The sequence below is a fragment of the Panthera pardus genome, unplaced genomic scaffold (assembly GCF_024362965.1).
Source record: "Panthera pardus isolate Hobbes unplaced genomic scaffold, ASM2436296v1 HiC_scaffold_10, whole genome shotgun sequence".
NCBI classification, from domain to species: domain Eukaryota; kingdom Metazoa; phylum Chordata; class Mammalia; order Carnivora; family Felidae; genus Panthera; species Panthera pardus.
Genome location: NW_026526655.1, coordinates 52211525 through 52237559, shown reverse-complemented (window position 1 = coordinate 52237559; position 26035 = coordinate 52211525). Strand labels below are relative to the sequence as shown.

General features: G+C 41.1%; 1 protein-coding gene across 1 annotated transcript in view; it reads left to right on the top strand.

Moving 5' to 3' along the window:
* Nucleotides 1-3181: 3181 nt before the first annotated feature.
* The window catches only part of ITGA4 (integrin subunit alpha 4), a 92758-nt gene continuing 69904 nt past the window's right edge, over nucleotides 3182-26035 (top strand). The window contains exons 1-5 of the mRNA XM_019461119.2: nucleotides 3182-3503; nucleotides 3864-3985; nucleotides 23007-23113; nucleotides 23210-23339; nucleotides 25071-25138. Coding sequence (XP_019316664.1) covers nucleotides 3298-3503; nucleotides 3864-3985; nucleotides 23007-23113; nucleotides 23210-23339; nucleotides 25071-25138 — 633 coding nt within the window. The 5' untranslated portion in view covers nucleotides 3182-3297. The remainder of the gene's footprint in view (nucleotides 3504-3863; nucleotides 3986-23006; nucleotides 23114-23209; nucleotides 23340-25070; nucleotides 25139-26035) is intronic.

Here is a 26035-nt window from a genome sequence, read left to right as displayed (position 1 = left end):
TGTAGAGAAAAGAGCCAGCAAAGGACACTCATAGTGGCTGGATAGAAAAGGGGAAAAAAAATCTCAAAAAGGTAGTATTCCAAGAAGAGAGGTTTTGAAGAAAGAGGAATGTTTATTCTGAGAAGCTGGTGAGCCTTTATTAGAGTCCTCTCTACTGGGGAGGACTTCTTACCAAGGATAGAGATCACCTGCTATTTCATCTTTTGAGTCCTTGCTGAGGCTCCTGGCACACAGTAGGCACTTGAAATCTATTGACCAAATGATACATATTAACTGAATGAGTGCACATTTAAGTTTAGTTGAAGGTGAAATGTAGGCATAAGTCATTTTGAAAAGTCCTCCTCTTCTCCCCACCCGTGCTCCTCCCCCCACATGATTCTCACACTTGCCTACAAAAGCATTGATTAGAGACATAGCAGTGTCTTCAGGCTTTTGCAAAGCAATATGAAACAAACACCCTTTATTTCTACTGACTTAAGAACAGTGAACTGTTCTATAAGCCTTGGAGGAAGGAAACTCAGGGCTAACTAACATAGGGTGTGAAGTAGTTATGGGTGGTTTTTCTGGAAAGGTGGTGAAATTATAACCATAATCACAGAAATAAGTTCTTGCCTTATTAAGTGCCCTATTGACTGCTACCCTTCTTAATTATGTGATGAAAAAAATTATGTTGAGTGGATTTCATTGCATAAGAGTTTGGTAAAGGAGGGAAAGAAAGAGGTAGGTGTTGAGGTCAGTGGCGTGGTTGGAGTCTGGAGGGTGTGGGAATGCTTTTGATATATCTGCTTCTCAAGCCTCAACTGAAAATGTTGTGGCTGCAAACCAGAGGGACCGCTGATTTCAGAATGATGACAACCTGAGCTAGTTGTAGACTGGGTTGAAATCAGCACATAGATCTACCCAGAAAGAAATATACCCTGAGTGGAAAAACAGAGTGGGACCCTTCACCATGGGCCTCATAGCTACTACTTTTCTGGAAGCCATTTCATTTCATTTTTACAATAGATTTAACACAGCTTTTTTTTCCCCCTTTTACTTTGTTGCAAATAATGAGAGAGGGTTACTGTTCCTCTCGTTTTGTCTGTTGGCCAAAGAGTAAAAATAATTGGATTGGATATGGCTAGAACATCCTAACATTCCACAAACATCTCAAACTCCACCTGTCTAAAACTTAGTTCAGCAACACCTGCCAGTCATACATGTTCACCTGTGCACACACACATGCATAACTTCATTCCCGCACTGTGTTTTTTCTCTATGAATTAGCACCACATACTCAGATCCCAAACGGACACACTCTGACTTCTTCTCAGCTTTACATGCATATTTAACAGTACTATCACCAAGTTCTATTGGGTTCTAACTCTCAGATATCTCTTGAGTCTATTTTTTCCTCCATCCCCTTTCCTAGTTTAGGGCAATGCCATCTTGACATGCATTGCTGCGGGAGCCTCCCAAATTAGCTTTTCTGTATTCAGTCTTTTTGTTGCAAACCTGCAACCCAAGACAAATCCTTCAATAGCTTCCTATCCACCCCAGCACAGAGTTAAAAATTCCTAACCTGGCTTAGGATGTTCACGATGTGTTCCTGCTTCCCTAGTCAGCTTCCTGTAGTACTCACCTGTGTGTGGGCAGATAAATGATCCAGCCAAGGCCTCCTCTCCATGTTCCTTTATCTGGCCTTCTGGGCACATCCCTCCTCCCTCCTCTTGAACTGCTCAGCCTAACTCACTCCTCTGTCCTTAAACTATCGTTTAAAGTGTTCCCAAGGCATTCAGAACTTTTCCTAGTCATCCAAAGTTTGTCTATCGTCCACTTGGCTAAAAATTTTCCTGAAGGCTTGTCCTGCTTTGCTCACGGTGGTATCCTGTGGGCTTAGCATAGTGACTGCTCAATAAATATGCTGAAAAGACGAACAAGTATTTTAATTATGTGTCTGCCATTACAACTTAAGATGTGCTATTTGTTTGGTTTTAATGAGCCTCTTTTCTTTCTTTTTTAAAATCCATACAGCAATAATTAATAACTGAACCTGCATCTCCTGCAAATATCAGCTTAACTATCTATGGCTTCTTTCTGGTTGCTCTGGAAACTTAAGGCACACCTGGAATGCACTGGGATAAAAATCATCACCCATTTCAGGTATGTAGTGCTGTGGGTCTCCAGCGCATTTTCAGGGGCTTCTTATGGTATCTGTCTCTTCACCTCATACTGGGTGGGTCTAGACCCCTGATGGCAGGTGTGTCCGGTGGCAATGATGGATACCTGAAAGTAGGAGCATCAAGAACCAGAAGGAGATATCCGTTAAAGTGAGGCAAGTCATTGCTTCCTTAACCCAGCCTCCCTGTTGGACTCAGCAACAGCCGAAATAAACTTTGTGCCATTCACCCTGACCAGCTCACCACTAGTCTGCCTCAGGAACGCAGCCGGTACTTTAGAGGAAGCTTGGGGAGGAAGGAAGTGGGCATAGAAGGGTGCAGGGCACTGAGTCCTGAAGTGAATAGCCATAACGTCTTTGTCACCAAAATATGCCTCAGGAGCTTTCAGGGAGTTCTTTTTGTTTCTAGTTGCGGCCCTCTTGTTAATTTCTCTAGCGGTTGCTTACGCCCCTGCAAATCAGAGACAGACCTTAACTATCCACGAAGGATCCAGACGGTTCCCTGCCTCCGTCCTGGTGCCAGAGTTTGTGGCTGGCTTTTTTTGGGCCACGCTGGGCAGGCCACGGAGACCCTATGCTCATAGCGGTGCTCGCGCGGGGCAGGTTGGGGCCATGCCGCTCCGCAAGCAGGCCTTAACTAAGGTTAAAAGGCTAAGTCCCGTGTCCCTTCCAGCTCCACTCTTGCAAAGCCCAGGAGCCCGAAGTCATCCCGCGTTCCTCGGGCTTGGAGGCCCCAGCCCGGGCGCGCGTCCGACACAGCGGAGGTCCCCTAGCGCCCCCTACAGCCACGCGCGGGGTGAGACGGCGCAGGGTCCTGTTCCTCCGCACCACGCCCGGGACCCCACCCAGCGGCGGGCGCCCCGAGACCGCGCGAGCGCCCGCACCTCCCGGCTGCAGAAACGGATCGTGGGGCCCGGCGGGCGTGCTGCATCCCAGATCAACTCAGATTGCTCCGCCCGCGGCGGCCCGACTTCCCCTCCCTTCCTCTGTCCCTCCCTCCCTCCCTCCTTCCCTCCCGCCCGCCGGCGCCGGACACGCTGCACTTCTCTTGGGGCGCTCTTCCCCTTGGCCGACCGTCTCATCCAGCGCAACTTTGGGACAGCGGCCTTTTGGTGTTGAATGTTCCCGTCCGAGAGCGCATGGCTGGGGAAGCGAGGTGCTGGCCGGGTCCCCGAGGGGCCGCCGTCCGGGAGGCGGTGTTGCTGCCGCTGCTGCTGCTGTGCCTGGGCGTCCCGACCGGGCGCCCCTACAACGTGGACACCGAGAGCGCGCTGCTCTACCAGGGCCCCCCCAACACCCTTTTCGGTTATTCGGTGGTGCTGCACAGCCACGGGGCGAACCGATGGTGAGTGGAGTGGGGCTCGGCGCTCTGGGCACCTGGGAGCCACGAGTGAAGGGCGCCTCAGGGATTCCCTGCCGGGTTCAAACTTTCCTCCCTGTGGAGGAGCCAGAAGGGGAGCGCTGCGACGGCCAGCTCATAGGGTCTGCTCGGGAAACGAGCGGATCTCGGGGTGGCACGCCTCGGGTGCGCTCTGGCGCAAGGCTCTGGAGCTGCGGGTCCGGGGTGGCGGTTCGGTGCGCGAGGCGGTGGGCGGAGGAGGGGGGAGGGGATCGGCCCCGCTGCCAGCTGCAAGCGTGTAGAGACCAGGAGTTCAGTGGGCAGCACGGCTCACGTCTGCGTGCACGTGCACATTTCTCGCTTTAGGCTCGTAGTGGGGGCGCCCACCGCCAGCTGGCTCGCCAACGCTTCAGTGGTCAATCCTGGCGCGATTTACAGATGCAAGATCGGAGAGAATCCAGACCTGACGTGCGAACAGCTCCAGCTGGGTGAGTTGGGCCTGGGACCAGGGGCGAGTGACCCTGGGGTAGCACAAGTCGTGGAAAACTCCATGTTGCCTATTCTAGTTTAAAGTGAGTGATTTTCACCCTTCCCTCAAAACCATTCTAACCTTGGTAGTGTAAAAGTGACTCCCTTCTTTCTGCCAACATTTTTCTCCCTTTTGCTTATGAGAATGATTGCAGTACTCCGGCAAAACTCTGGAGAAGAAAGTTTCTTATGATACATTCTCTTCACCTCTCCCTCTCTCCTCCTCATGTAAGACCCATTTTAAATAAGTCTCTCAGCACATTAGGGACAGGATCCAGCTAAGCCATCACTTAAGAATTTTATTTCCATCTTTGACCTATCAGCCTTGTTAAAGAAAAGGCTAAGGGACAGATCAGGGAAAGCAGCTGGAGTTGATCCCATATCCTGACATTTAGCTTAAGGACTTTCTAAAAAAGAAAATGATATAGTTTTATGTAGAATATGAAATGTAAAAGAAGAGAACAAGGAAAAATTGGCATCTCCATTGTTAATATAATTTAAATGAGGACTAAGATATAATTGTCAATTTTTCTCTCCCCAAACGCTCATGTTAAATGAATACATCTATTTGAAGTCATTTTTTAATGTCTCTTCTTAGTTATGCGACAACTTGAAAACAAATGTGTTTTTTGAGGCACCTGGGTGTCTAGTGGGTTAAGCGGCCGACTAGCTCAGGTCATGATCTCGCTGTTCGTGAGTTCGAGTCCCAGGTGGGATCCTGTGCTGACAGCTCAGAGCCTGGAGCCTGCTTTGGATTTTGTGTCTCGCTTTCTCTCTCTGCCCCTCCCCTGCTTGCACTCTGTCTCTGTCGCTCTCAAAAATAAATAAAACCATTTAACAAACAAACAGGCAAAAACAAATGTGTTTTCATGGGGGAGGGGAGAAAGTTCACATGTCAAAGCCAAAAACAAATTTGTTTTGTAGACACATGGAGGAAAAAAGGGGAACTAATATTAATTTAGACCTATCTTGTTCCAAACACTGTTAGGCACTGCTATATGTATATGTTACTTAATTTTTTTTCCCCTCAAAGCACCAGTGGGTCATGGTTGGCATTGTTCCTACTTTACACGTGAAAATTCTGTGACTCAGAGGGTTGCAAGTATTTTTTCTAAAGTTACTCGGCTAATGAGTGAAAGATGGGATCTCAGGTCAGTCCAGTCAGCTTGGTTCCAAAGCCCAAGCCCTTTCCTTTCCTGTGTGTGTCTTCAGTGCAAACAAAATTAAATGAAGAGTCCAATATGTTGTCTGCTGTACTGATATGTTCTCTGTGAATGGTGAATAAAAGGTTACAACTGGTACCTTTTTCATATTTATCTTTGCCATAGACTATTGGGATAAGCTACTGCATCTTTAATCCCTTTTTCTTTTTACAGTAGTCCTTGCTTTTTTGCCAACTGGGAAGCTGGTTTCCCTCATTTAGAATGAATTCAAAGAGAGTATGCCCATAACTCAGAGAGCATCCATAAAAGTCTAGCAGTGGTGTACAGCATGTAGAATAAACCCTAGCCTCTCATTAATTATCTTCCATCCCCAAAAGGCAGACTAGGAAAGCCTAACACGTTCACAGACCTACCCATTTGGAATAATTCTGCAAAGCATAATTTTCATTGTATGAGACAGTTGTGGGATGAAGAATTAGCGACTGGAGGACACAGAGTTGGTCTGCCAGAGGATCTTGACAAAGTCTCAGCAAGGAGAAGTTGCATTTCTGTTGTCCTGTCACGGTTTCCTGATCCATGGCATCCTAACTACTGGCTTTTAGTACCTACTTCCTGTCTGGAAGGGCACTGAATCTATTTCTAGATGTCTGTGTTTCACTGGAAAGATCACTTCATAATATTACACACAATTTGAGATTAAAATGCCCATCAAAATGGAAGAAAAACCTAAATTTGGGGGCATGTGGAGCATAGAGATTGACTATAGAAATATCCTCAGAGAAATGTATCCATGGTAGATACGGAACAAGCATGAATTAAGTGAAGATTTATTGGATGGATAAACGAACAAAGGCAAAGTGGAAGTTTGATTGTCATCAACCTGATTGATGAATAGGAGAATAATTAGAAATGATAAGTCAAATGACATTTTTTAAAGTTTATTTTTGATAGAGAGGGAGAGAAAGAGAGAATAGGGGAGGGGCAGAGAGAGAGGGAGACACAGAATCCGAAGCAAACTCCAGGCTCTGAGCTGTCAGCACAGAACCTGACACAGGGCTTGAACTCATGAACTGTGAGATCATGACCCGAACCAAAGTCAGACGCTTAACCAACTGAGCCACCCAGGTGCCCCACCAAATGACATTTTTAACTTTCACATTTTCAGTCAATACAAAAAGATATTGATTGAGATAAACAGCAAAAAGGAAGACAAGATTTTCAGGCAATCCATTGGTTGAAACACTTATAGCCTTGATAATAGCTTGGCATATTTGCAAAAGAATTGACTGAAGTTGCCTCTCCTATAACATTTTAAACAATATACCTTCTGTTCCTTAAATAAGGAAATCGTGTTTCCATTCAGAACAAACTCAAGTCACTTGAAGCTGTAAAATAAGGGATTGGGGATGAAGTCTAGCAGAGAAGCACTGAAAACAATAAAATGGTCATGAAAGACATTTAAGGATTTTCAGGTTTGTGAACTATGTAATATTTTCTGTGAAGAAGCTTTAAGAAAAAATTATGTAACTATGGACACACACAGTATTCTAATTCTGTAGATTATGAGGATTGCCTCAGTTTTCCTGTCTCAAATGTGGGTCACTATAATGTATAGAAAATGCTTAGCTCAATACCTGACATAGAACAGATATTTAAAAAGCATTAATTTATTTCTTTTAGTCTCTATTTTCTACTTAAATCTCTATCTGTATGTTATCTGTTATAGTCAGGTTGAGGGTAATAAATAGGTAATTAATAAACAAAGCAAAAAGTTACATGCATAAAGTAAGAGGTAACAGTTGAGATGAAACATGGTGAGAAATATTTTCTTGTTGACTCAACCAACAAAATCTTACAATTAAATACTGAGCTATGGTTGCCGTGTCAGTAAGGTGTTTTCTTTCACTTGGAATGGCTTCAGTTACTATCAAGGAAATGAAGTTGGCAGGTCTCTTAAAACGGTGCCCATCTCCTAGTAATTTCAATACTATTCACTTGGACTGGTGTTTAGGTTTCAGAATTTCAGATCAAAGTTTGAATCAGATGGACTCCTCCCTTGAAAGAGGAGATCAATACCCTCCCATTACATGCCTCCACCCCTGGATGATGTTGTCACACACTGTGGTGTATTCACTGTGGCCATAATCAGAAGTGAGCAGCAGATGCCCGTTGGTCTAAAACGTCCAGGGTGTAAGGTGTTGAGAGTAAGATATGCCTTTCAGTGAAGTGAATTCATTGTAGAAGAGGCACTTTGCACCCTGCTTGCAAACAGGCTTCCTCTACCTCCCTGCCTGCCTAAGAAGTGTCTCTCCTCACACTTTTTCCCTCCTTCCCTCTGCGAGCCAAAGGAAGGTGGTGTCCCCATCAGGAAGGCCTGAGCCCAGATATGTTCATGAACACTTTGTGTCTGAGGAGGCCATAGTGACTTCACATGTCCAGTTGCTTTTCCACTCAGATGTTCTGTGTCTTTGCTGAGGCTTTTTAAAAAATGTTTACTTACTTATTTTGAGAGAGAGTGTGTGTAGGGGAAGGTCAGAGAGAGAGAGAGAGAGAGCGAGAGAGAGACCCAAGCAGGCTCCACGTTCAGTGTGGCGCCCCATTCAGGGCTCAATTTGACTACCGTGAGATCATGACCTGAGCTGAAATCAAGAGTCAGACACTTAACTGACTGAGCCACCCAGGCACTTCTTGTTCAGGCTTTTTAAATTTTTTATTTATTTTTATTTTTATTTTTTTATTAAAAATTTTTTTTATTACATTTATTTATTTTTGAGAGACAGAGCATGAGCAGGGAAGGGGCAGAGAGAGAGGGAGACACAGAATCAGAAACAGGCTCCAGGCTCTGAGCTGTCAGCACAGAGCCGGACGCAGAGCTCGAACCCACAAACCACAAGATCATGACCTGAGCTGAAGTCAGACGCTTAACCGACTGAGCCATCCAGGCACCCCTGTTGAGGCTTTTGTAAAGGAAACTGTGATCACAGATGACTCCAGAACTGTATGTAATCATAGACTGTCCATGGATTACCAATATTCAAAGCATTAGAATATAATAAAATACATAAATGACTTTAAAATTATACTAAACAGATTGTTTTTATTTGGTTATTCAGAAGGTATTTCAGGTCTTTTATTACTTTGGAGTCACCACTAATAGCATTATATGCTTGCTACACTCAGACACACACACACACACACACACACACATACATACACACACACACACACTTATCTGGGTAATAAAAGTCTAAAGTTACACGGTTACACTGCCTGATATGGTAGCCAGTAGCCACATGTGGCTGTTGAGCACATGAAATGTAGCTAGTTTGCAGCGAGAGGTGCTGTAATATTGGATTTCAAAGACTTAGTATAAAAAAAAGAATTAAAATAACATTAATTTTTTAGATATTAATTATATGTCAAAATAAATATTTTAATATTGATTACATATGTAAATAAGTATATTTTGGGTGTGTTAAATGAGGTATATTTTTATTTTTATTATTTTTTTTTAATGTTTATTTCTGAGAGAGAGTGTGACAGAGTGCAAGTGGGAGAGGGCCAGAGAGAGAGGGAGACACAGAATCTGAAGCAGGCTCCAGGCTCTGAGCTGTCAGCACAGAGCCTGATGTGGGACTCAAACCCACAAACCACAAGATCATGACCTGAGCTGAAGTAGGATATTTAACTGAGTCACCCAGGCGACCCATAAAGGAGATTTTTTAAATTAATTTTGTTTATTTTACTTTTTAATGTGGCTACCATAAGGGCCCCTGCGCGGCTCAGTCGGTTGAGTGTCCGACTTCAGCTCAGGTCATGGTCCTGCAGTTCAGTGAGTTTGAGCCCTGCATCGGGCTCTCTGCTAACAAACAACTTGGAGCCTGGAGCCTGCTTCAAATTCTGTATCTCTCTCTCTCTCTCCCCCTCCCCTGCTCATGCTCTGCCTCTCTCTGTCGCTCAAAAATAAATAAATGTTAAAAAAAATTAATGTGGCTACTATAGGATTGAACACTTCACATATGGCTTATATAGTAATTTCTTTTGGACAGCACTGCCCCAGAGAATTATAAATTCCCTGCATGAGAAAACACCAACTTTGTAGCAGGTGCTTCCCCAGCATCTGTGTGTAAATGAATAGGACTTTCACTTTTCTTTCCCAGACAAGTGCTGTATAGTTACTAGACCTTTACAGTTCTTGCTTGTGCCTCTCTTTTCTTTACTGGAAAGAACAGTGATCCATCTCAAGTTAGTCATCATTATTCCCCTTCAGATTTCTTTCTAGAATTTTATCACCCTAGTCAGCCTCCTGGCTCATTTTAAATAACCTGTTTGGAAGAGGTGAATTTAATTAGCATTGTGCCATTAAACTAATGATTACCTCATTCTCACTTCTGCCTGATTTGTAGGAATTATTAGCTTAACATTGAAGGGCAAACAAACCTCACACTTCAAATAATGTTCTTGATAACTTTTTCATTTGCAAACTCTTTAAATTGTAGCTTATGAAGCTGATACAGACTGGTCATTTTGAAAACTTGTCCCTGAACATAGGTTCTAATCATGCAGAAAATCAAGACAGAGAGCTTCATTAATAAACTATCATGTTAAGAAACGTAAGTTCCCTGATTTCCAGAAATTTCCCAAACTTCATCTTTAAAGAATGCTTGCCATTGAATTTGAGAGGTGAGGTTTTCTAAATGCATTTTGCTTTTTGCCTTGAGTTTACTTGGTCACCCACTAATATTCCTAATGATTAAGAATATCTCCCCTTAGCAACAGTTCTAGGGCCAGATATGGCAATCTATTGTACACGTGGGTTGTTTATTCTTTCAGTCATTTACTGAGGACTGCAAAAGGGCTAGAATTTGGATGTAAGAAAGAAACACGGTCCTTGCCCCCAGGGGGGTTTACATTCTCTAGCTCAGGTTCTTATAGGAAAGTGGGGTGAGAACATCTAATCTAATTAGAAATAGAAAGTAAGGTGATGGCTTCCTGATCAATTGATGTTCAACTGGAGAACTGAGTAAAACTCGGGGGTTGGCTAGAGGAAGAGGTTTACGGGAAAGGGTGCCAGACAGAGCCAACGGTGTGTATGAAGACCTGAAGTCTTTGAGAGCATGGCATCTTTGAAGTGCAAGAAATACGCATATGACTGGACTGTGGAGTATGAAGTGGATGGTAGGTTGGAGATTATTTTTAATACAACTTTGTGAGCTGTCTTTAAGGAGTATGAATTACCCACTGGTAACTGAACCTGGGGACTGACCTAATCAGATTTGTGTTTTAGACAGATACTTCTGGTTGCAGAGTAGTGAATGCTTTGGAGTAAATGAGTCAAGGCTGAAGGTAGTAAGACAGTTGTAGAAAGATTTTGTTATAATTTAGGCTACCTATGATAAGTGCTTGTATTAAGGCACTGGCAGCAAGAATGGAGCAAAATAGATATTCTACTGTTATTTAAGAGACAGACTCAATAGGACTTACTTGGTAATTATTAAATGAGAGAGATGAAAAAGGAGGTTTCCAAAGGTGTTACCCAAGGTTCCAACCTGGGCTGTTGGATGGATGATGGTGTTGGCCACAGAAGACATAGGAGTAAATATCTAGTATTCAGTTGGATGTATGGGTCTGCTGGGCAGGAGAGGTCTGTACTGGCAATTCAGAGTTCACTGCAACTGACATAGAGATGATAATCAAAACCATGGGAGTGAATGAGTTTAACTTGGAAACTCTAGGCTGAATAGATCAGAGGGTCCAGGATAGATCCAGAGGATTCCTACAGTTTGACAATTGGCTTGAGCAGTGCTGCTCAACTCTAGCTGAAACTTGGATTCTCCTGCAGAGCTTTAAGAGTACCAGTTCTCATCCTAAATAAATAAAAATCTTTGCAGGTGGGTCTAGATAGGTGTGACATTGTGATTTATAGTAAGAATAATATATTTGCTTTTATTCCCTGTTTTTGGCACAGAGCTCCTAAAAGTCTTGAAATTTTCTAAGAAAGTTACAAAGGTGTTTTTGTTATTGAGGTGGCTTTTGGACCCTACCTAAGGATGGGGGCTGGTTGCCAGTGGAGCCAAACGTATGATTGGATGGTTGTAACTTTCTGTCCTACCCCCTAATCTTCAGGATGTGGAGTGGGGTTGGAGGTTGAATCAATCACAAATGGCCAATGATTTAATCAGATATGTCTGTGTAAGGAAGCGGTCATAAAAACCCAAAAGGACAGGGTTGGGAGAGCTTCTGGGCTAGTGAACAGAGTGGAGTACTTAGAGAAAGTACTTTCCTTATGCCTTGCCCTATGCATTTGGTTGTTCCTGAGTTATATCCTTTTATAATAAATTAGTAATCTAGTAAGTAAAATGCCTTCCTGAATTCTGTGAGGTGCTCTAGCAAATCAATCAAACCCAGGGATGGAGAATTTGGAACCTCTGATGACCAGGTGGCCAGAAGTATAGCTGACGACCTAGACTTTCAATTGGCCTCTGAAGTGTCTGTGTGTGTATGTGTATGTGTATGTGTATGTGTATGTGTATGTGTATGTGTATTGGGAGAGGGGCACTCTTGTAGGACTAAGTCCTTAACCTGTGGGATTGGGTGCAATCTCTGGATAGATAGTGTTAGAATTGAGTTGAATTGTAGCTAGTGAATTGACCCAGCTAGTGACAGAAGATTGCTTGTTGGTGGTGTAGAAGCCACTCTTCCACCCCCACCCTCTACAAAATGGAATTGAATGCAGAATCCTTAGTAGGGCATTAGGGTTTCCAAAGGTCCCCAGATGACACCAGTATTCATCCATGGTTTCTAACAACTGGAGAAGAAAAGAGGAGCCTGAGAAAATGACTAAGAAGGAAGAGCCAAAGAGGTAGCAAGGAAATCTGGTCAGTATGGCATTATGGAAGTCAAAAGGTGAGAGATCTTGAGAAGAGATGAGTGGTTCGCAGTATCGAAAGTTGCCAAGAGGTCAAGCAAGGTAAGAACTCAAGAGATTTCATTGAATATAGAGAGAAACTGTTCATGACTAACCTTTTAGTCAGACCAATTTTAGTGGTGAAGCCAGACTACAGAGAGTTGAGAAGTGAGGAGCGAGAAAATATTGGTAGCAGGTGTCAACAACTTTTTTTATCTGGTTTCTTCCTTCATTGATTAAACACATTTTATTGGTTACTTATGCTAGGTACTGGGAATACAAAGTTGAGTAAGACTTTGAAGCTCGCAAAGAATTCAGTTTAAATGATGAGAGACAGGTAAACGTTAGATCATTAATTATGAGAATATGCAATAAACGTGATGATGGAGACACAGTGGGGAGAGGAAATAGTTTGGTTGATGAGAGAAGGGTTCCTGGAAGAGCAGATACCTGAGTAGTTGAGCCAGTTCTGACCAGTTTTGACGAGAGTGTAGTAAAAGCTCAATAAATGTGAAATGGATGGATACATTTCTCAGATTTGGGTGATTCCTCTGCTGCACACGTGAGCATCATCCCAGGAGGTCTGGGCCAGCCTTGGTTTCCAGAGATTCTGCCTGCTCATACCAGGAAATCTAAACAATAATGGGCACTCCTAAGATAGGGAGCTTGGAACTGACCATCTTTAAAAACAGGGTTTTGTTTTTTTTTAAAGATAGCTGGAAGCATCAAATGGGACCATGGAAGTGGACTTACAGGTGGTCGGTCAGTGAAGCAGTGTGTTTGTTCTGATATCTGATGTCTGTTCTGTTAACCCCCAAGAATTGGGGGGGGGGGGAAGAATTTTTTTCTTGTAAATTATTTGAAATACTATAATTTACAATAAATACGTTCAGAAAGAGTAAGCATGCAGACTTAGTTGTTGAATATCTTTTATGGGAAATATTGTGTGAAATGGATTAGAGGTGCCCTTTTAACATTACACCCTATATAGATTCTTTCAGTGTATACGCTACATTTGTGAAATCATTCTAGGTCTACCTCACCTGATACCATTCTTGGTTTCTTGTGAAAGCTTTCTACTATTCTTGAGCACATCACTTTGCCTACAAACCGTTGTCTCCATAACATCTTATCCCATCCTTTGAACCTTGGACAGAGACATGTCCCCTGACATCCCTAACTCCTCATCTCAGTCTGACCCTCTACTGGATGATGCCATGGAGTTCCTGACTGACTTTTATTTCTTTCACGTACTTCAGACCTTGCATCCTCCGGACCTCCTCCATCCTACCGTGTAAGTTCCAAAACCAAGCACAGTGATTCAATATTGACCACCTACCATTGAGTGAGGGCAGGTTTTCCTGGAGGTTTTGTTTTTGTTTTTGTTTTCTATTTTACTTTTTTGTATTGTTCTTGTTTCAAAGACACTCAAAATGGTATCCGTATATTAGTGATAGTCTTTCAGATGAACCCCTAAGTCCAAGAGATGAATTGCAAACCATGGAAATAGAGAATTTTCTTTCCTTATTTCCTAATATTGGAAATTAGTGTTATAATAGTAGGTTATTATAGACAGAGAATTAGTATAGGTTTATTAATAACGTCAATATTTGGATTCTTTCCCTGCTTCACAGGGAAAAGTACTAATAGCAATCATTGAAGGGTAGTATAGGGTGGCGGTTGACAGCATGGACTTGAATCCTTCCTTTCCCACTTTGAGCAAGATGCTTAATCTCCCTTTGTTTCAGTTTCTCCATCTGTAAAATTTGGATTATGATAATAACAATATCTGCTCATAAGGCTATAATGAAAATTAAATGAGTTCATATATGTTTGCATGTAGTACATAGGAAGCATTTAATAAATATTAGTTGTTGTAAGACAACAGTGCCTCTTTAAATTATGCTCACCAAATGTATCAGTTGTGGTACACTTTTCTGCTATAGTTAGTTAAAAATAAAAATAAAAATAAAACTTGTTTAGGTTTTCTGTAGGAATTTGAAGAAGTTTGGGCCTAAAGTCCCTGGAGGAGAACCCGAACCTAGGATTAAGCTCATAAGTGACCTGGTTTTCTAGAATTTTGAGGTCTAGTGATGACTCAGGATCAACCCAGATTTATAAAATTGCAACCCTAAAACTTGGCTCTTCTGCTTGGGGACATCCACCTCTTTCTGAATACAATAAAGTAAAATAAATAAAATTATAAAGTAAAAAAGGGCTATTAAATAAAATGAAACAGAAGACTGAAATAGCAGGCTTTTTCAGCCCTATGGTTATATCAGCCCTGTCTCACGTAAACTGAGTGTGATGATTAGTCATTGTCAGATATGGACCAGGAAGCCTGAGAATATGGCGTGTAAATACATGTTTTCCCCGAAAGAAAATACTTTGAGACTGGTTTCTAATTTTGATGTTTATTTTGATATCTTGCCTCTTGTTTGCTTATTTTTATATCTTGACTCCAGACAAGCTGGAGGAAATGGTCTTGGAAGTTCAGTACTCTCACGTCCCATATCATCTCTAAAACCTGGGTGTTTTCCTTTTCATGACTCAAAATTATTGTTATTGCTACTGAGTTCATAAACATCACTGTTATCTTTTAGAAGCATCATCGCCACATCTTATTTGGTGTGTGGGAAAAGTACATAGTTTAATATAGTAAAAATAATGGATTTAATAGTAATTAGAATTTGATAAGAAAAACTAAAAGGGGCCACTTGGCTTAAGGAGCAGAATGCCGCTGATCAAATCTCACAGCACTGTGAGCGCCCTCTGCTGGTCCAAATCAATGTAATGTGGGGGGATGTTGGGGAACAGAAGCATTTCCCATTTAATGAACACCTACTAGGTACCAGGCAGTCTTGTATCTGTTAAGAGTAAATTTTATATAATCCTCATAACCCTCCAATGGTAGATTTTATACTCTTCATATTTGAATTGAATTTTTCAGTTTAATCCCATATGTTTTTCTGATATTCTGAATTTAGGTAGAGGAAAGAATTATGTGGTTAATTTTACTCAATAACTATTGCTTCTACAAATAAAGATATGCTGAAGAAATGACTCTTTATACAACAGAGAAGAGAAAAATGTTCATCCATTCTTCAGAATTATTTAAGAAAAATTTGAAAAATACAGGACTCATCTTTCAATGGAAAAGAACTTCAACTTAAAAAAAAAGTAATTGGTGGGGGAAGGGCTTTCAATATTTTTCTGAAACTTAAAATTAACATCACATTTTGGAAAGGTCAGATAAATGTGTATGTTGTTGTAGTATGGAGAATGTCCGATTGAGTGCTTCCCCTAACGGGGAAGCCACAGCAGTGTGACGCGGGCAGATAAACCAAACATGTCATTGCATGCAAAAGTCCCAGGCTCTCTCACTCACAAAGTATTTCACCCAAGTTCTCAACAAGTTATAGAAAGAAGAACTTGGGGTCTGATCTTTCCCCTTGGGCCTTCTTCAGTGGAAATGCCAGCATACTGAGAACTGATCCAAATTGAGGAAAAGGGCGGGATGAGATAGGGACTAAGTCAGTGACATTTTTCTTGAGCACCGGACAGTTGAATCAACAGTCTATGGGCAGGTTTGTGGTATTTTACACATTTGAAGCTGAAACAAAAGATTTAGAAAGTGAAATTGATCTCAGTTAATTCACACCTCTGAAATATTTGTAGAGTTCTATTGTATACGCCATAGAGTAGTGTGAAATAACAGAGGTCTTCGATTTCTGACAAGTTTTTGACTTTTGTATTCTAATCTTTTTCATTTATCAGCCCCATGGATTCAAGGAAGTTACCTTCCTTCCTTAAGATTCAATTTGCTCGGGGCGCCTGGGTGGCTCAGTCGGTTGAGCGTCCGACTTCGGCTCAGGTCATGATCTCACGGTATGTGAGTTCGAGCCCCACATCGGGCTCTGTGCTGACAGCTCAGAGCCTGGAGCCTGTTTCAGATTCTGTGTCTCCCTCTCTCTGACCCTCCCCTGTTCATGCTCTGTCTCTCTCTGTCTCAAAAATAAATAAACATTAAAAAAAAAAATTAAAAAAAAAAAAAAAAGATTCAATTTGCTCATCTGTAAAATGGGATTGATAACGTAGTCCTCTGCTGCTCCCGTGAAAATTAAATGAGTGAAATGTGAATGATAAGGCCTGACCGTGATGTGCCATAAATATTTTACGGAGGAGGATATATGAAAGGACATACATGCAGCTTAAACATGGTTAGCTTAATCCTTAAAGTAATAATAATGTCAACGTCAACTATCATTTGTGTGCTTCCTCTGCTCTGACGCAAGCACTTCCTAGGTATCTCATTTACTCCCCCAAATCCTCACAGAAACCCTCTGAGATAGGCATCTCCTGGAGGCCCCAGCTGATTCTCAACCTTAAATCGTCCTATTCCCAGAGCACACATTGTAAAGATCTTCAAACCTGTAAATGTGGTTTCCCTTCAGACCATCTGTTACTGTTTTAATACTTAAGGAAGTTAATATTTCAGAGGAGAGACAGAGTAGTGAAGGAAGACCTCTCCAAAGCTTAAATCCCTGAGAGTTTGGTGAAAATTTTGTAGGCATATCATCATTCAAGATTTGACGGTAAAAGGTATTACCTCCCTCAGCAGATACGTATTTCGCTCCTGCCTACTGTCCATAAGGTCCTGTTCTGTGGGAATGTTGCAGTCAACAAAATAGCCAACCTGCCTTCATGAGGTGACATTCAAGATTGAATATCTAGTCTTCCATGGTCTGTCATACTTTGGCACTTGAGCGATGATGTGAAAACTAGTGATACAAGTAACAACAAACACAGGGATGGTGACGAATGTACTTAACTGGCTTTGTACTAACAACCTTTATATTCATCTAACAAATTTAACTGCTCGTTCACATTTATACACATGTGGATTTACTGATAGAATATCAGCAGATGGCGGGGGTGGGGGGTGGTTCCTGGGTGGCTCAGTGGGTCTAACTCTTGATTTCGGCTCAGGTCATGATCTCCCGTGCATGGGTTCAAGCTCTGAGTCGGGCTCTGTGCTGATAGTGGAGAGCCTGCTTGGGATTCTTTCTCGGCCCCTCCCCTGCTCTTTCTCTCTTAAAAATATATAAATAAACATTTTTAAAAAACCCAAATCAGCAGATAGAAATAAAAAAATTGAAGTAACAAGCACACTTCTTGTATGTTCCTTCACAAATGAAAAAAAAAAAAATGGAAAAAGCAAAACTAGTCTAATTTTTTGAATAAAGAATATGGTTTTATGTAGTTTCGTATTTTTAATATATACTGAAAAAATGCAATCAACTTTGCTAAGATTAGTCATTGTAGTTGTATAAAAGCATGGGAAATTATCACATGTTAATTTGGCTTCCCTCCTTTATGTGAAACCATGTAAAGTACTTTTTCAATTATGAAGCTGATTTGATTTACTAAGAGTTTAGATTAGAAATGTATGAGCTGAGTTGAAAACCTGCTTACAAATCATTTCAGTATGATATTTGGATAAAATATAAAGATAATCTGAATTTATTTATGATGTTATGTCAGGGAAATTCACGAGAATTAACTCATGACAGTTCTAATAATAATCATTTCTGACACATTACAAACTGTATTTCCACATGAAGAAAGTTTGCTTAACACTTGATATCCTATTTCAGTATCTAGCTGAAACCAAGGAGGACAAAAAGCTAGTACTAGTATTTTGAAAATAGAGTATTTTCAGATACGATGTAGTCCAGGAGAAGGCACAATCGTTAACATTGTAGAGCACAAGCCCAGTTACACACACCTGTCTGGGGAGCCTTTCAAAAATTCTACGTCTAGGACACATCAGATCTTAGCCTCCAGAAAGTGGGGACCAGGTGTTGGTACTTATTTGAACTCCTCCCTGGTGATCCTAATGTCCAGTCAAGGCTGAGAACCACGTGCTAGAGGCGTGAACTCAGGCAGGCAAGGTTAAGGGAGAGCGCTGAAGATGGTCCTGAGCATAGGCTGAAGTTGCAGAGGTCTTGCTTCTCCGACATGATTCTGCAAGCACTCCAGAAGACAAGGGTAAAAACTTCCTCGAGTTGAAGAAACGACCCAGAGCAGTGATGATGACTGACAGGCAATTCTTTGTTTGTTTTTTTTTTTTTAACATTTATTTTTATTTTTGAGACAGAGACAGAGCATGAACGGGGGAGGGCCAGAGAGAGAGGGAGACATAGAATCTGAAACAGGCTCCAGGCTCTGAGCTGTCAGCACAGGCTCGAACTCACGGACCACGAGATCATGACCTGAGCCGAAGCCGGACGCTTAACCGACTGAGCCACTCAGGTGCCCCGACAGGCTGTTCTTTGAATGGATCCTGTCTTGAAACCAGTGCAGAGAGTAGCTTGGCAGGACCTTCGCTGTTGGGTGCTGCCTCCGGGGCAAAAGCAGTGTCTGGAAGTGGGAAGGAGAAGCCTATACAAATGTGAGTGTGTGTTCACTTAATGGAATTAGTTTTTATTTCTCATTTGAAAGAATAATTGTTTCATGACTTTGTGAATTTTCTTTCTGCCTATGCATTCATCCTTTCGTACATGTCTCCCGTTAAGATATGAAACACGAATAGAAGATACTTAAACTACCATGGAAGCTTTGAACTATTTTTTTTTTTTAATGTTCATTGATTTATTTTGAGAGAGAGCCTGCATGTGTGAGCGGGGGTGGGGGGGAGGAGCAGAGAGAGAGCGAGAATCTCAAGCAGGCTCGGTGCTGTCAGCTGAATCAGATTCGGCTGCGGGGCTCGATCTTACAAACCTTGAGATGGAGACCTGAGCCAAAATCAAGAGTTGGGTACTTAACTGGCTGAGTCACCCAGGCGCCCCGAACTGTTTTTTTAATTTACTGACCCATTTTCAGCACATGTTCCTGGGGTCTGTGTTGGGGGTGGGATAATGGTGAGCAAGATGTGGTCCTAGACGTGATGAACTAGGTTGTTAGTGACTAAGTTTGGGAAGTAGGCTAGCTGTGAATAAATAACTGTAGTTGTATTAGAGTTCTCCAGAGAAATGGAATCAGCAGGGTGGGAGGATAATAGGTAGATAGATATAAGAAGAGATTTATTATGGGAATTGGCTCCTTCAGTTAGGAGGCAGAGAAAGTCCCATGATCTGCCCTCTGCAAGCTGAAGAACCAGGAAAGTCAGTAGCGTCATTCAGGCCCAAGGCCTGAGCGGCAGCGGGCAGGAGGTGGGGGGTGGTTGGTGTAAGTCCAGAGGTCTGAGAGCTACACAAAGATGTGGAGAGAAAAACATTTGCGGGAAGTGACCTCGAGAGAGGTGGGAACATGAATTGTTTGGCTACGCTGGATGAAGCTCTGAGCAGTGATGGTTCTGCCACGTCACCGGGTGAAGCTGATGCAAAGTGGAATCATCTGTGGCTCCAGGAAATGGCTTAACACAACAGTTTCTCTGGTTTTCGTTTTCATTTTTTTAACATTTATTCATCCTTGAGAGACAGAGGCAGAGCATGAGCAGGGGAGGGGGGGAGAGAGAGAGACACACACGGAATCCGAAGGAGGCTCCAGGCTCTGCGCTGTTTGTTGGCACAGAGCCCAACGCGGGGCTCAAACCCACAAACTGCGAGACCATGACCTGAGACGAAGTCGGAAGCTCAACTGACTGAGCCCCTCAGGTGCTGGTTTTCATTTTAAACTTGACGGAAGTTCACAGAGAACTTTTTGGCCATTTTTATCCAGCAACTTACAGGATATTTTGTGCAGCTCTGAATTACTGCATATTTATTTAACTTTGGGGTAGCAGCTCCAGAACGGTAAATTTGTTTCTAACTATTGGCTGTATTCAGTTGTGCAATCATGATGAAAACAGCGATCAGGTGTTATTTCTGACCTCCTTTCTCTCCTGTCCTTAATTTTCCTCTTGCTGAGGTGCCTTAGTCAACCACGTGGCAGTTTTACAAAGGCTTTGGTGTTTTCAGAGAAGATAGTTTATTTAAATGTCTGTTGTGGTAATTAGGAACTTCACCTTCAGGTAGACAGAATCTACCATTTATCTATTTTCGACATTGGCAAAAATAATGGGTGGTTTTGGTGAAAAATTTAAACTGGAAGTTGTATCACAGTGAGTTAAAATTTTGTGTTTGTCACTGTCTTTTTCACTTTTTTTCAATTAGGTTGGCATCATGTAGCCATGCTAACTCTGTGAGACCTTACCCACCCAACACTCACAATGGTCTTTCTCCCTCCTTCTCCTTTTCTTTCTTTTTCCCTTTCTTCATTACTTTTAACATGGGGATCTTCTGTTTCTCCCTGGACCGTCTTTTTATCAAGGTTTGGGCTGCAGCAGACCCCCTTTTCATTCCAGGTACACATTGCTTATCAATAGCATTATTTTTTCAGACCTATACTTAATCATTTTCAAGTCCAGTGCTCCGGGGAGCCGCTACCAAGATGTGGAAGTCTGGTAGAAAACTCTGTAAGAAGCCTGGCCAGAAAACCCTTATCCACATTCTATTGGAACAATATTCCAGACCATGAGAGTCAACTGAGGTAGTCTGGGCCTCACCTGGACTTACTGAATCAGAACCTTCCAGGGAGCAGCTAGGAAACTTGGTTCAGTTCAGCTGTGTTGAAGGGTTTTACTGTTTGTCCTGAACAGCGTTTTGGAGAACAAATGTATACACAAACATCTTCCCATTCCCATTGAGACAAAATTTCCTCCTAGTCAGGACATTGCTGCAAATAATTTCACTTTCAAAATACTAGCCTTATCTATGTAGTTAGTATGAGTTTGCCTGGGAAGCTTTATGTCAAGGTTATAGGAGATGGAGCGCCTGATGATTTTGAGAATGGTCGCTATAAATATATGATAAAGTGGTACAAGTGACTAGTGTTAAGAGTTAAGTAAACAAACCCAAGTTCCACATCCTTATCCAGTTAAGCTGATGAAAATGTAATCACCTGCCTTTGGAATTCAGTTCAGGTGGAATGGAACTCTCACATGGCAATTGAAGAGGGTAGACATAAGGTCAGTGAAAGGATTCCTAAGAGACTACATCTTACTCTACCCCAAAATCACTTACTTTAAAGCATGTTAATAGGATTCTAGCTATAAAGCAAAGAAGTCACTCTAGCAAAAGAAAAAAAAAAATATCATTGGGAAGATCACTTTCTTTTGTACAGTTTAGAAGTGCTATATTGCCCATGAAAATATTTATGTTTCGTTTTCTGGCTATTCATGCATTTGCCGAAGTACCTTTTTAAATAACTTTTTTTTTTTTTTTTTTTTTTTTTTTAGTTATTTTTGAGAGAGAGAGAGAGAGAGAGAGAGAGAGAGAGAGACAGAGCATGAACAGGGGAGGGGCAGAGAGAGGGAGACACAGAATCTGAAGCAGGCTCCAGGCTCTGAGCTGTCAGCACAGAGCCCAACACTGGGCTCAAACTTAGAAACCGTGAGATCATGACCTGAGCCGAAGTCAAGAGTCAGACGTTTAACCCACTCAGCCACCCAGATGCCCCTAAATAACTTTTTTGTTTGTTTGTTTACTTATTTTTGAGAGACAGCATGCTTGTGAGTGCAAGCATGAGTGGCGGAGGGGCAGAGAGAGTGGGAGACAGGATCCGAAGCAAGCTTGTACTGACAGCAGAGAGCCTGGTAAGGGGCTCAAACTCCAGAACCCTGAGATCATGACCTGAGCGGAAATCAAGAGTCCAGTTGAACGCTTACTGGACTGAGCCACGGAGCCCCGCCAAAGTACCTTTTCATGTGTTTTATTCACTACTGAAAAAAATCAAGTTTTCCAGTCTTTTTTTTTTTTTGAAAATAGTCACAATAAACTAAATGTAAACTGTAGGGCAGTTTGTCTTTAATGCTAGGCATTATTAATGTGCTGCTAATTAGACACAGCCACTTTCCATGTGCTCAGTCATCACCTCCCAGCTTCAATGCTGGAATGTGACTTAAATTCTGAGGACCATATTCTTGTCTTTTATTCCTAAAGTCTCAATGCAAGAAATGTCTTTAACGGTGTGCTGATAGGGGTGCACAGGTGGCTCAGTCAGTTAAGCATCCGACTCTTGGTTTCAACTCAGGTCATGATCTCACAGTTCATGGATTCGAGCCCCACATCCAGCTTTGTGCTGAGGGTGTGAAGCTTGCTTGGGATTTCCTGTGTCCCTCTCTCTGCCCCTCCCCTGCTCATTCTCTCTCTCTCTCTCTCTCTCTCTCTCTCTCTCTCTCTCTCAAAATAAGTAAACATTTAAAAATAATAAAAGTGTTCTGATAGCTTGTTCTTTAGAGTAAAGTGTCTGAGGGTTGATGGAGGGAGGTGGGTGGGGCTGGGCTAAATGGGTGATGGGGATTAAGGAGGGCCCTTATGATGAGCACCTGGTGTTGAATAACTAAGTTCTACACTTGAAAGCAATTTTACCATATGTTAACTAGAATTCAAATAAAAACTTGAAATCAAAAATTTTAATATAAAAAAACGTGCTCTGGTAATGTTGCCTGTAATGCTAGACAAATGGTCAAAACAAAGGCACATTTTTTACCACAAATGACACCCTGTAATTGTATCTGCACAGCCTGTGTGGGTTTCAACTGGTCTCCCTGCCACCCTCTACCCCCAGTCGTGTTGGTTACCTGTCTCCTATATTGAGCCCATTGCTTCATGATGTTACCAGCTGGAGATGTTGTGTTCTACAAACACAAACCACCTGGTGAGAGAAAAGCTATGTTGGCACAGAGTAACTCAGTGTTCCCCCACCCCCCCCATACTGTGCACTGAGTATAAGGTGATAGAGGAACAGGAGTCAAGGATGTTTTATATGTGGCGAAGGAGAAAACTTGGGGATAAGCATGTTTATTTTCTCTGTTGTCCTATGGTTTTCAGGATAACTGATGGTATTTTTCCCCCCCAAATACTGTAGGTAGCCCTACTGGAGAACCTTGTGGAAAGACTTGTCTGGAAGAAAGAGACAATCAGTGGTTGGGGGTCACACTTTCCAGACAGCCAGGAGAAAATGGCTCCATCGTGGTATGCTATTGGGATTAGTCCACTCAGAAAATCAGGGGATCAGATATTCTGGGTGTGATGTTCACATCATTTGATCTACGTTTGTGTTTTATTCAGGCTTGTGGGCATAGATGGAAAAACATATTTTATATAAAGAATGAAAATAAGCTCCCTACGGGTGTTTGCTATGGAATGCCCCCTGATTTACGAACAGAACTGAGCAAAAGAATAGCTCCATGTTATCAAGGTAAGGAATCATTTTGGTACTACCCGGATCAAGAAAAACAAGTGAATGCCTTTAATATTTTTTTTACTTTCAATTTTGTATATGCAGAGAGAGGAGAAGAAATCTTATTAAAATAGCTGTATTTTTAACTACTCAAAGTATTTCTTTTTTATTCAATTGCGGTAGTGTGAGTGCAAAAAAATGTGCTTTGTGCTTTTAGGAATATAAATTTGTATGGTTACATTTGAATAATTCTAGAATTTAGTTGATAATTACCCACTTTTGCACTAAATATATTTTGAACTCCACATGAATGAGTCTAATGTCCAGAATATAGAGGACACTTAAAATCATGAAATTATGATGAAAAACTTGAGATTGAAAAGTCTGGGAAGATGAAAACTGTTTAGGTTTCTTGTTTTATCTTTAGCCTTCAAGAATATTTAGAAAGATTCAAGTGTAAGTGTAAGCAAATCTTTCCCACTCACTGTGTCTTTATTTATTTTTTTAATTCACATATATTCCTTGAAACAACAAGGGATTGGTATCTTAACTTTGAAAAATTTTCCCATGAAAATTCTAGATTGTTAGGTAGCAGTAGTGTAAGCAGAGTTGGGACATTAACACCTGAAGTGAGCAAAATTAGGGGTGAATGTCAACAGAGCATTAAAACCTATCTTAACAGAACTAAAATTCTAAAAATGTATCCTTGGAAATCTCAGAATTAAATATATATGCATTCCATTTTCCACTTTTTGTAACCAAAATGATCACTACAGTGTCCAAATAACCTTTCCCTTACCTCACAAAATTTTGACCATGCATGCAAATTCAGTTATTCTGTTAACTTTGGGGTCTTCTGTGGTATGGGATGTCTTAGAAAAACTCCTAATCTCTAATTGGCCTTTGAACATCTAGGAAGACAAAAGGTGAATTTTAAATTCTTAATGAAGTGAAACTCAGTCTAGTGTTCTGTATGTTTATCCTTCTCTTTTTCTCCGGGGTGTATGGTTGACACTTTAAAACCTTCTCAGAGTAGAATTTTGTGCTGTTGTTCAGTTATACCCAGCCACATCCTGCAAAACATTAAACTTACCTTGAACTTAAAACACCTAAAACTATGAGGAAATTTATTTTAAAAAAAGGCGGGGGGATATAAAAAGGAGTGAAAAATCATGCCCAGGACTATTAATTACAAATGACTTAATTGATTTAACTCTTCCAGTTAGCAAAGCCAAAACAAGGATGTGGGCCTGATTCTTCTATCGAGGTTTACTTACATCCATTCCCCGGGAGAAGCAGAGCATTGTCTTCCCAGTAGGTTCCAGAAGCATCCAATTCATGGGTAGTGGGAGACCTGAGCTGAAGTTGGCTGCTCAACTAACTGAGTCACCCCAGGTACCCCAGGAAATCTATTTTAATGCAGACCTGGACTGGAAGACACAAATTCTAGCCCTGTCTTAGATACTCACTTGACAATTTTTTCGAGTGTATGCTGCATGTTCTTTCCATGAGAAAGAGGCAGAGGTAGCTGTTTTTATTGCTATTTTGCAGGAATATTTTTGGGGATTAATATGGAAAAGATTTTTTATCTTAAATTTTATCAAAGCTACTATCTTAAAAATGGGTTAGTATAAAATATAGACTCTAAAAGGTATGTTAGTAAGGATTTATAAGATAAACAAAATTATGCAAATTTTGTCTTTTTCAATGAAATCCTGAATTGTTTTTTGTTTTTTTACTTCATTTTAGATTATGTGAGAAAATTTGGAGAAAATTTTGCATCCTGTCAAGCTGGAATATCTAGTTTTTACACTGAGGTAATAGCTCCTAAAATACAGAATTTTAATTCTTAAGATTCAGACTTCTGGTTTACAGGTGTTACGCTTTATGGTAAAAATTGTATAACACCTAAATAATAGTTTTCTTAAATTTGAGTATATTACAGCTTAATTTTCAACACTCAATATTCAACATATTTTGAAAACCAGTTAATACTTAAGATGGCTGTGTCATGCAAGACCAACTAAAAGTCTACACTAAAGAATATGACTTGCATCAAAAATTTAATAAAAATAAAAGGAAGCTATTGTTATTTGCTTTAACTCATACATTTAAAATATTCAAATATGTTTTTAATTACTAGTTGAGGGGAAAAAACATATGAATCCACATCTTTCATTAAAATTATGAGAATTGAGAGATTGAAGAATTTAATATCCTTTTGAATTAGACGTATTCCCAAACTCTGTTTTTCTCTAACACTCCAGGCAGGATATACAATCAAAGATCACAGTTGTATTCAACTTCCAAATCTCCCATTTTACCTTCAAAACCCATTAGGAATTTCTGAATGTTTTCTGGATCTATGCAGTCAGACTATCAAGCCTGGAGTTAACAATTTCCATAAATATTGCCTAAAAAAAAAAAAACACTTTATACTTAAATTGACCTTTTTATAAGGTCAGGATCATTTAGGAAATTTAGAAATATGTTAAATAGGTTTGATCGCTAGAAGTTTTCATATTTCACCAAATATATCTGTTCATTCTGACTTTTGTTTCCTTTTCCTAAATTTGTATTTATCGTCAAATATGCCCCCAAATTCCATTGGATTTGTTTTTTTTCTAAGCTAACGTTGTTAAGGAAACTAGTCATTGACTCTTAGCAAATAGGAATAAATTAAATCCACTTTTTACTCTTTAGCAACACGTGAT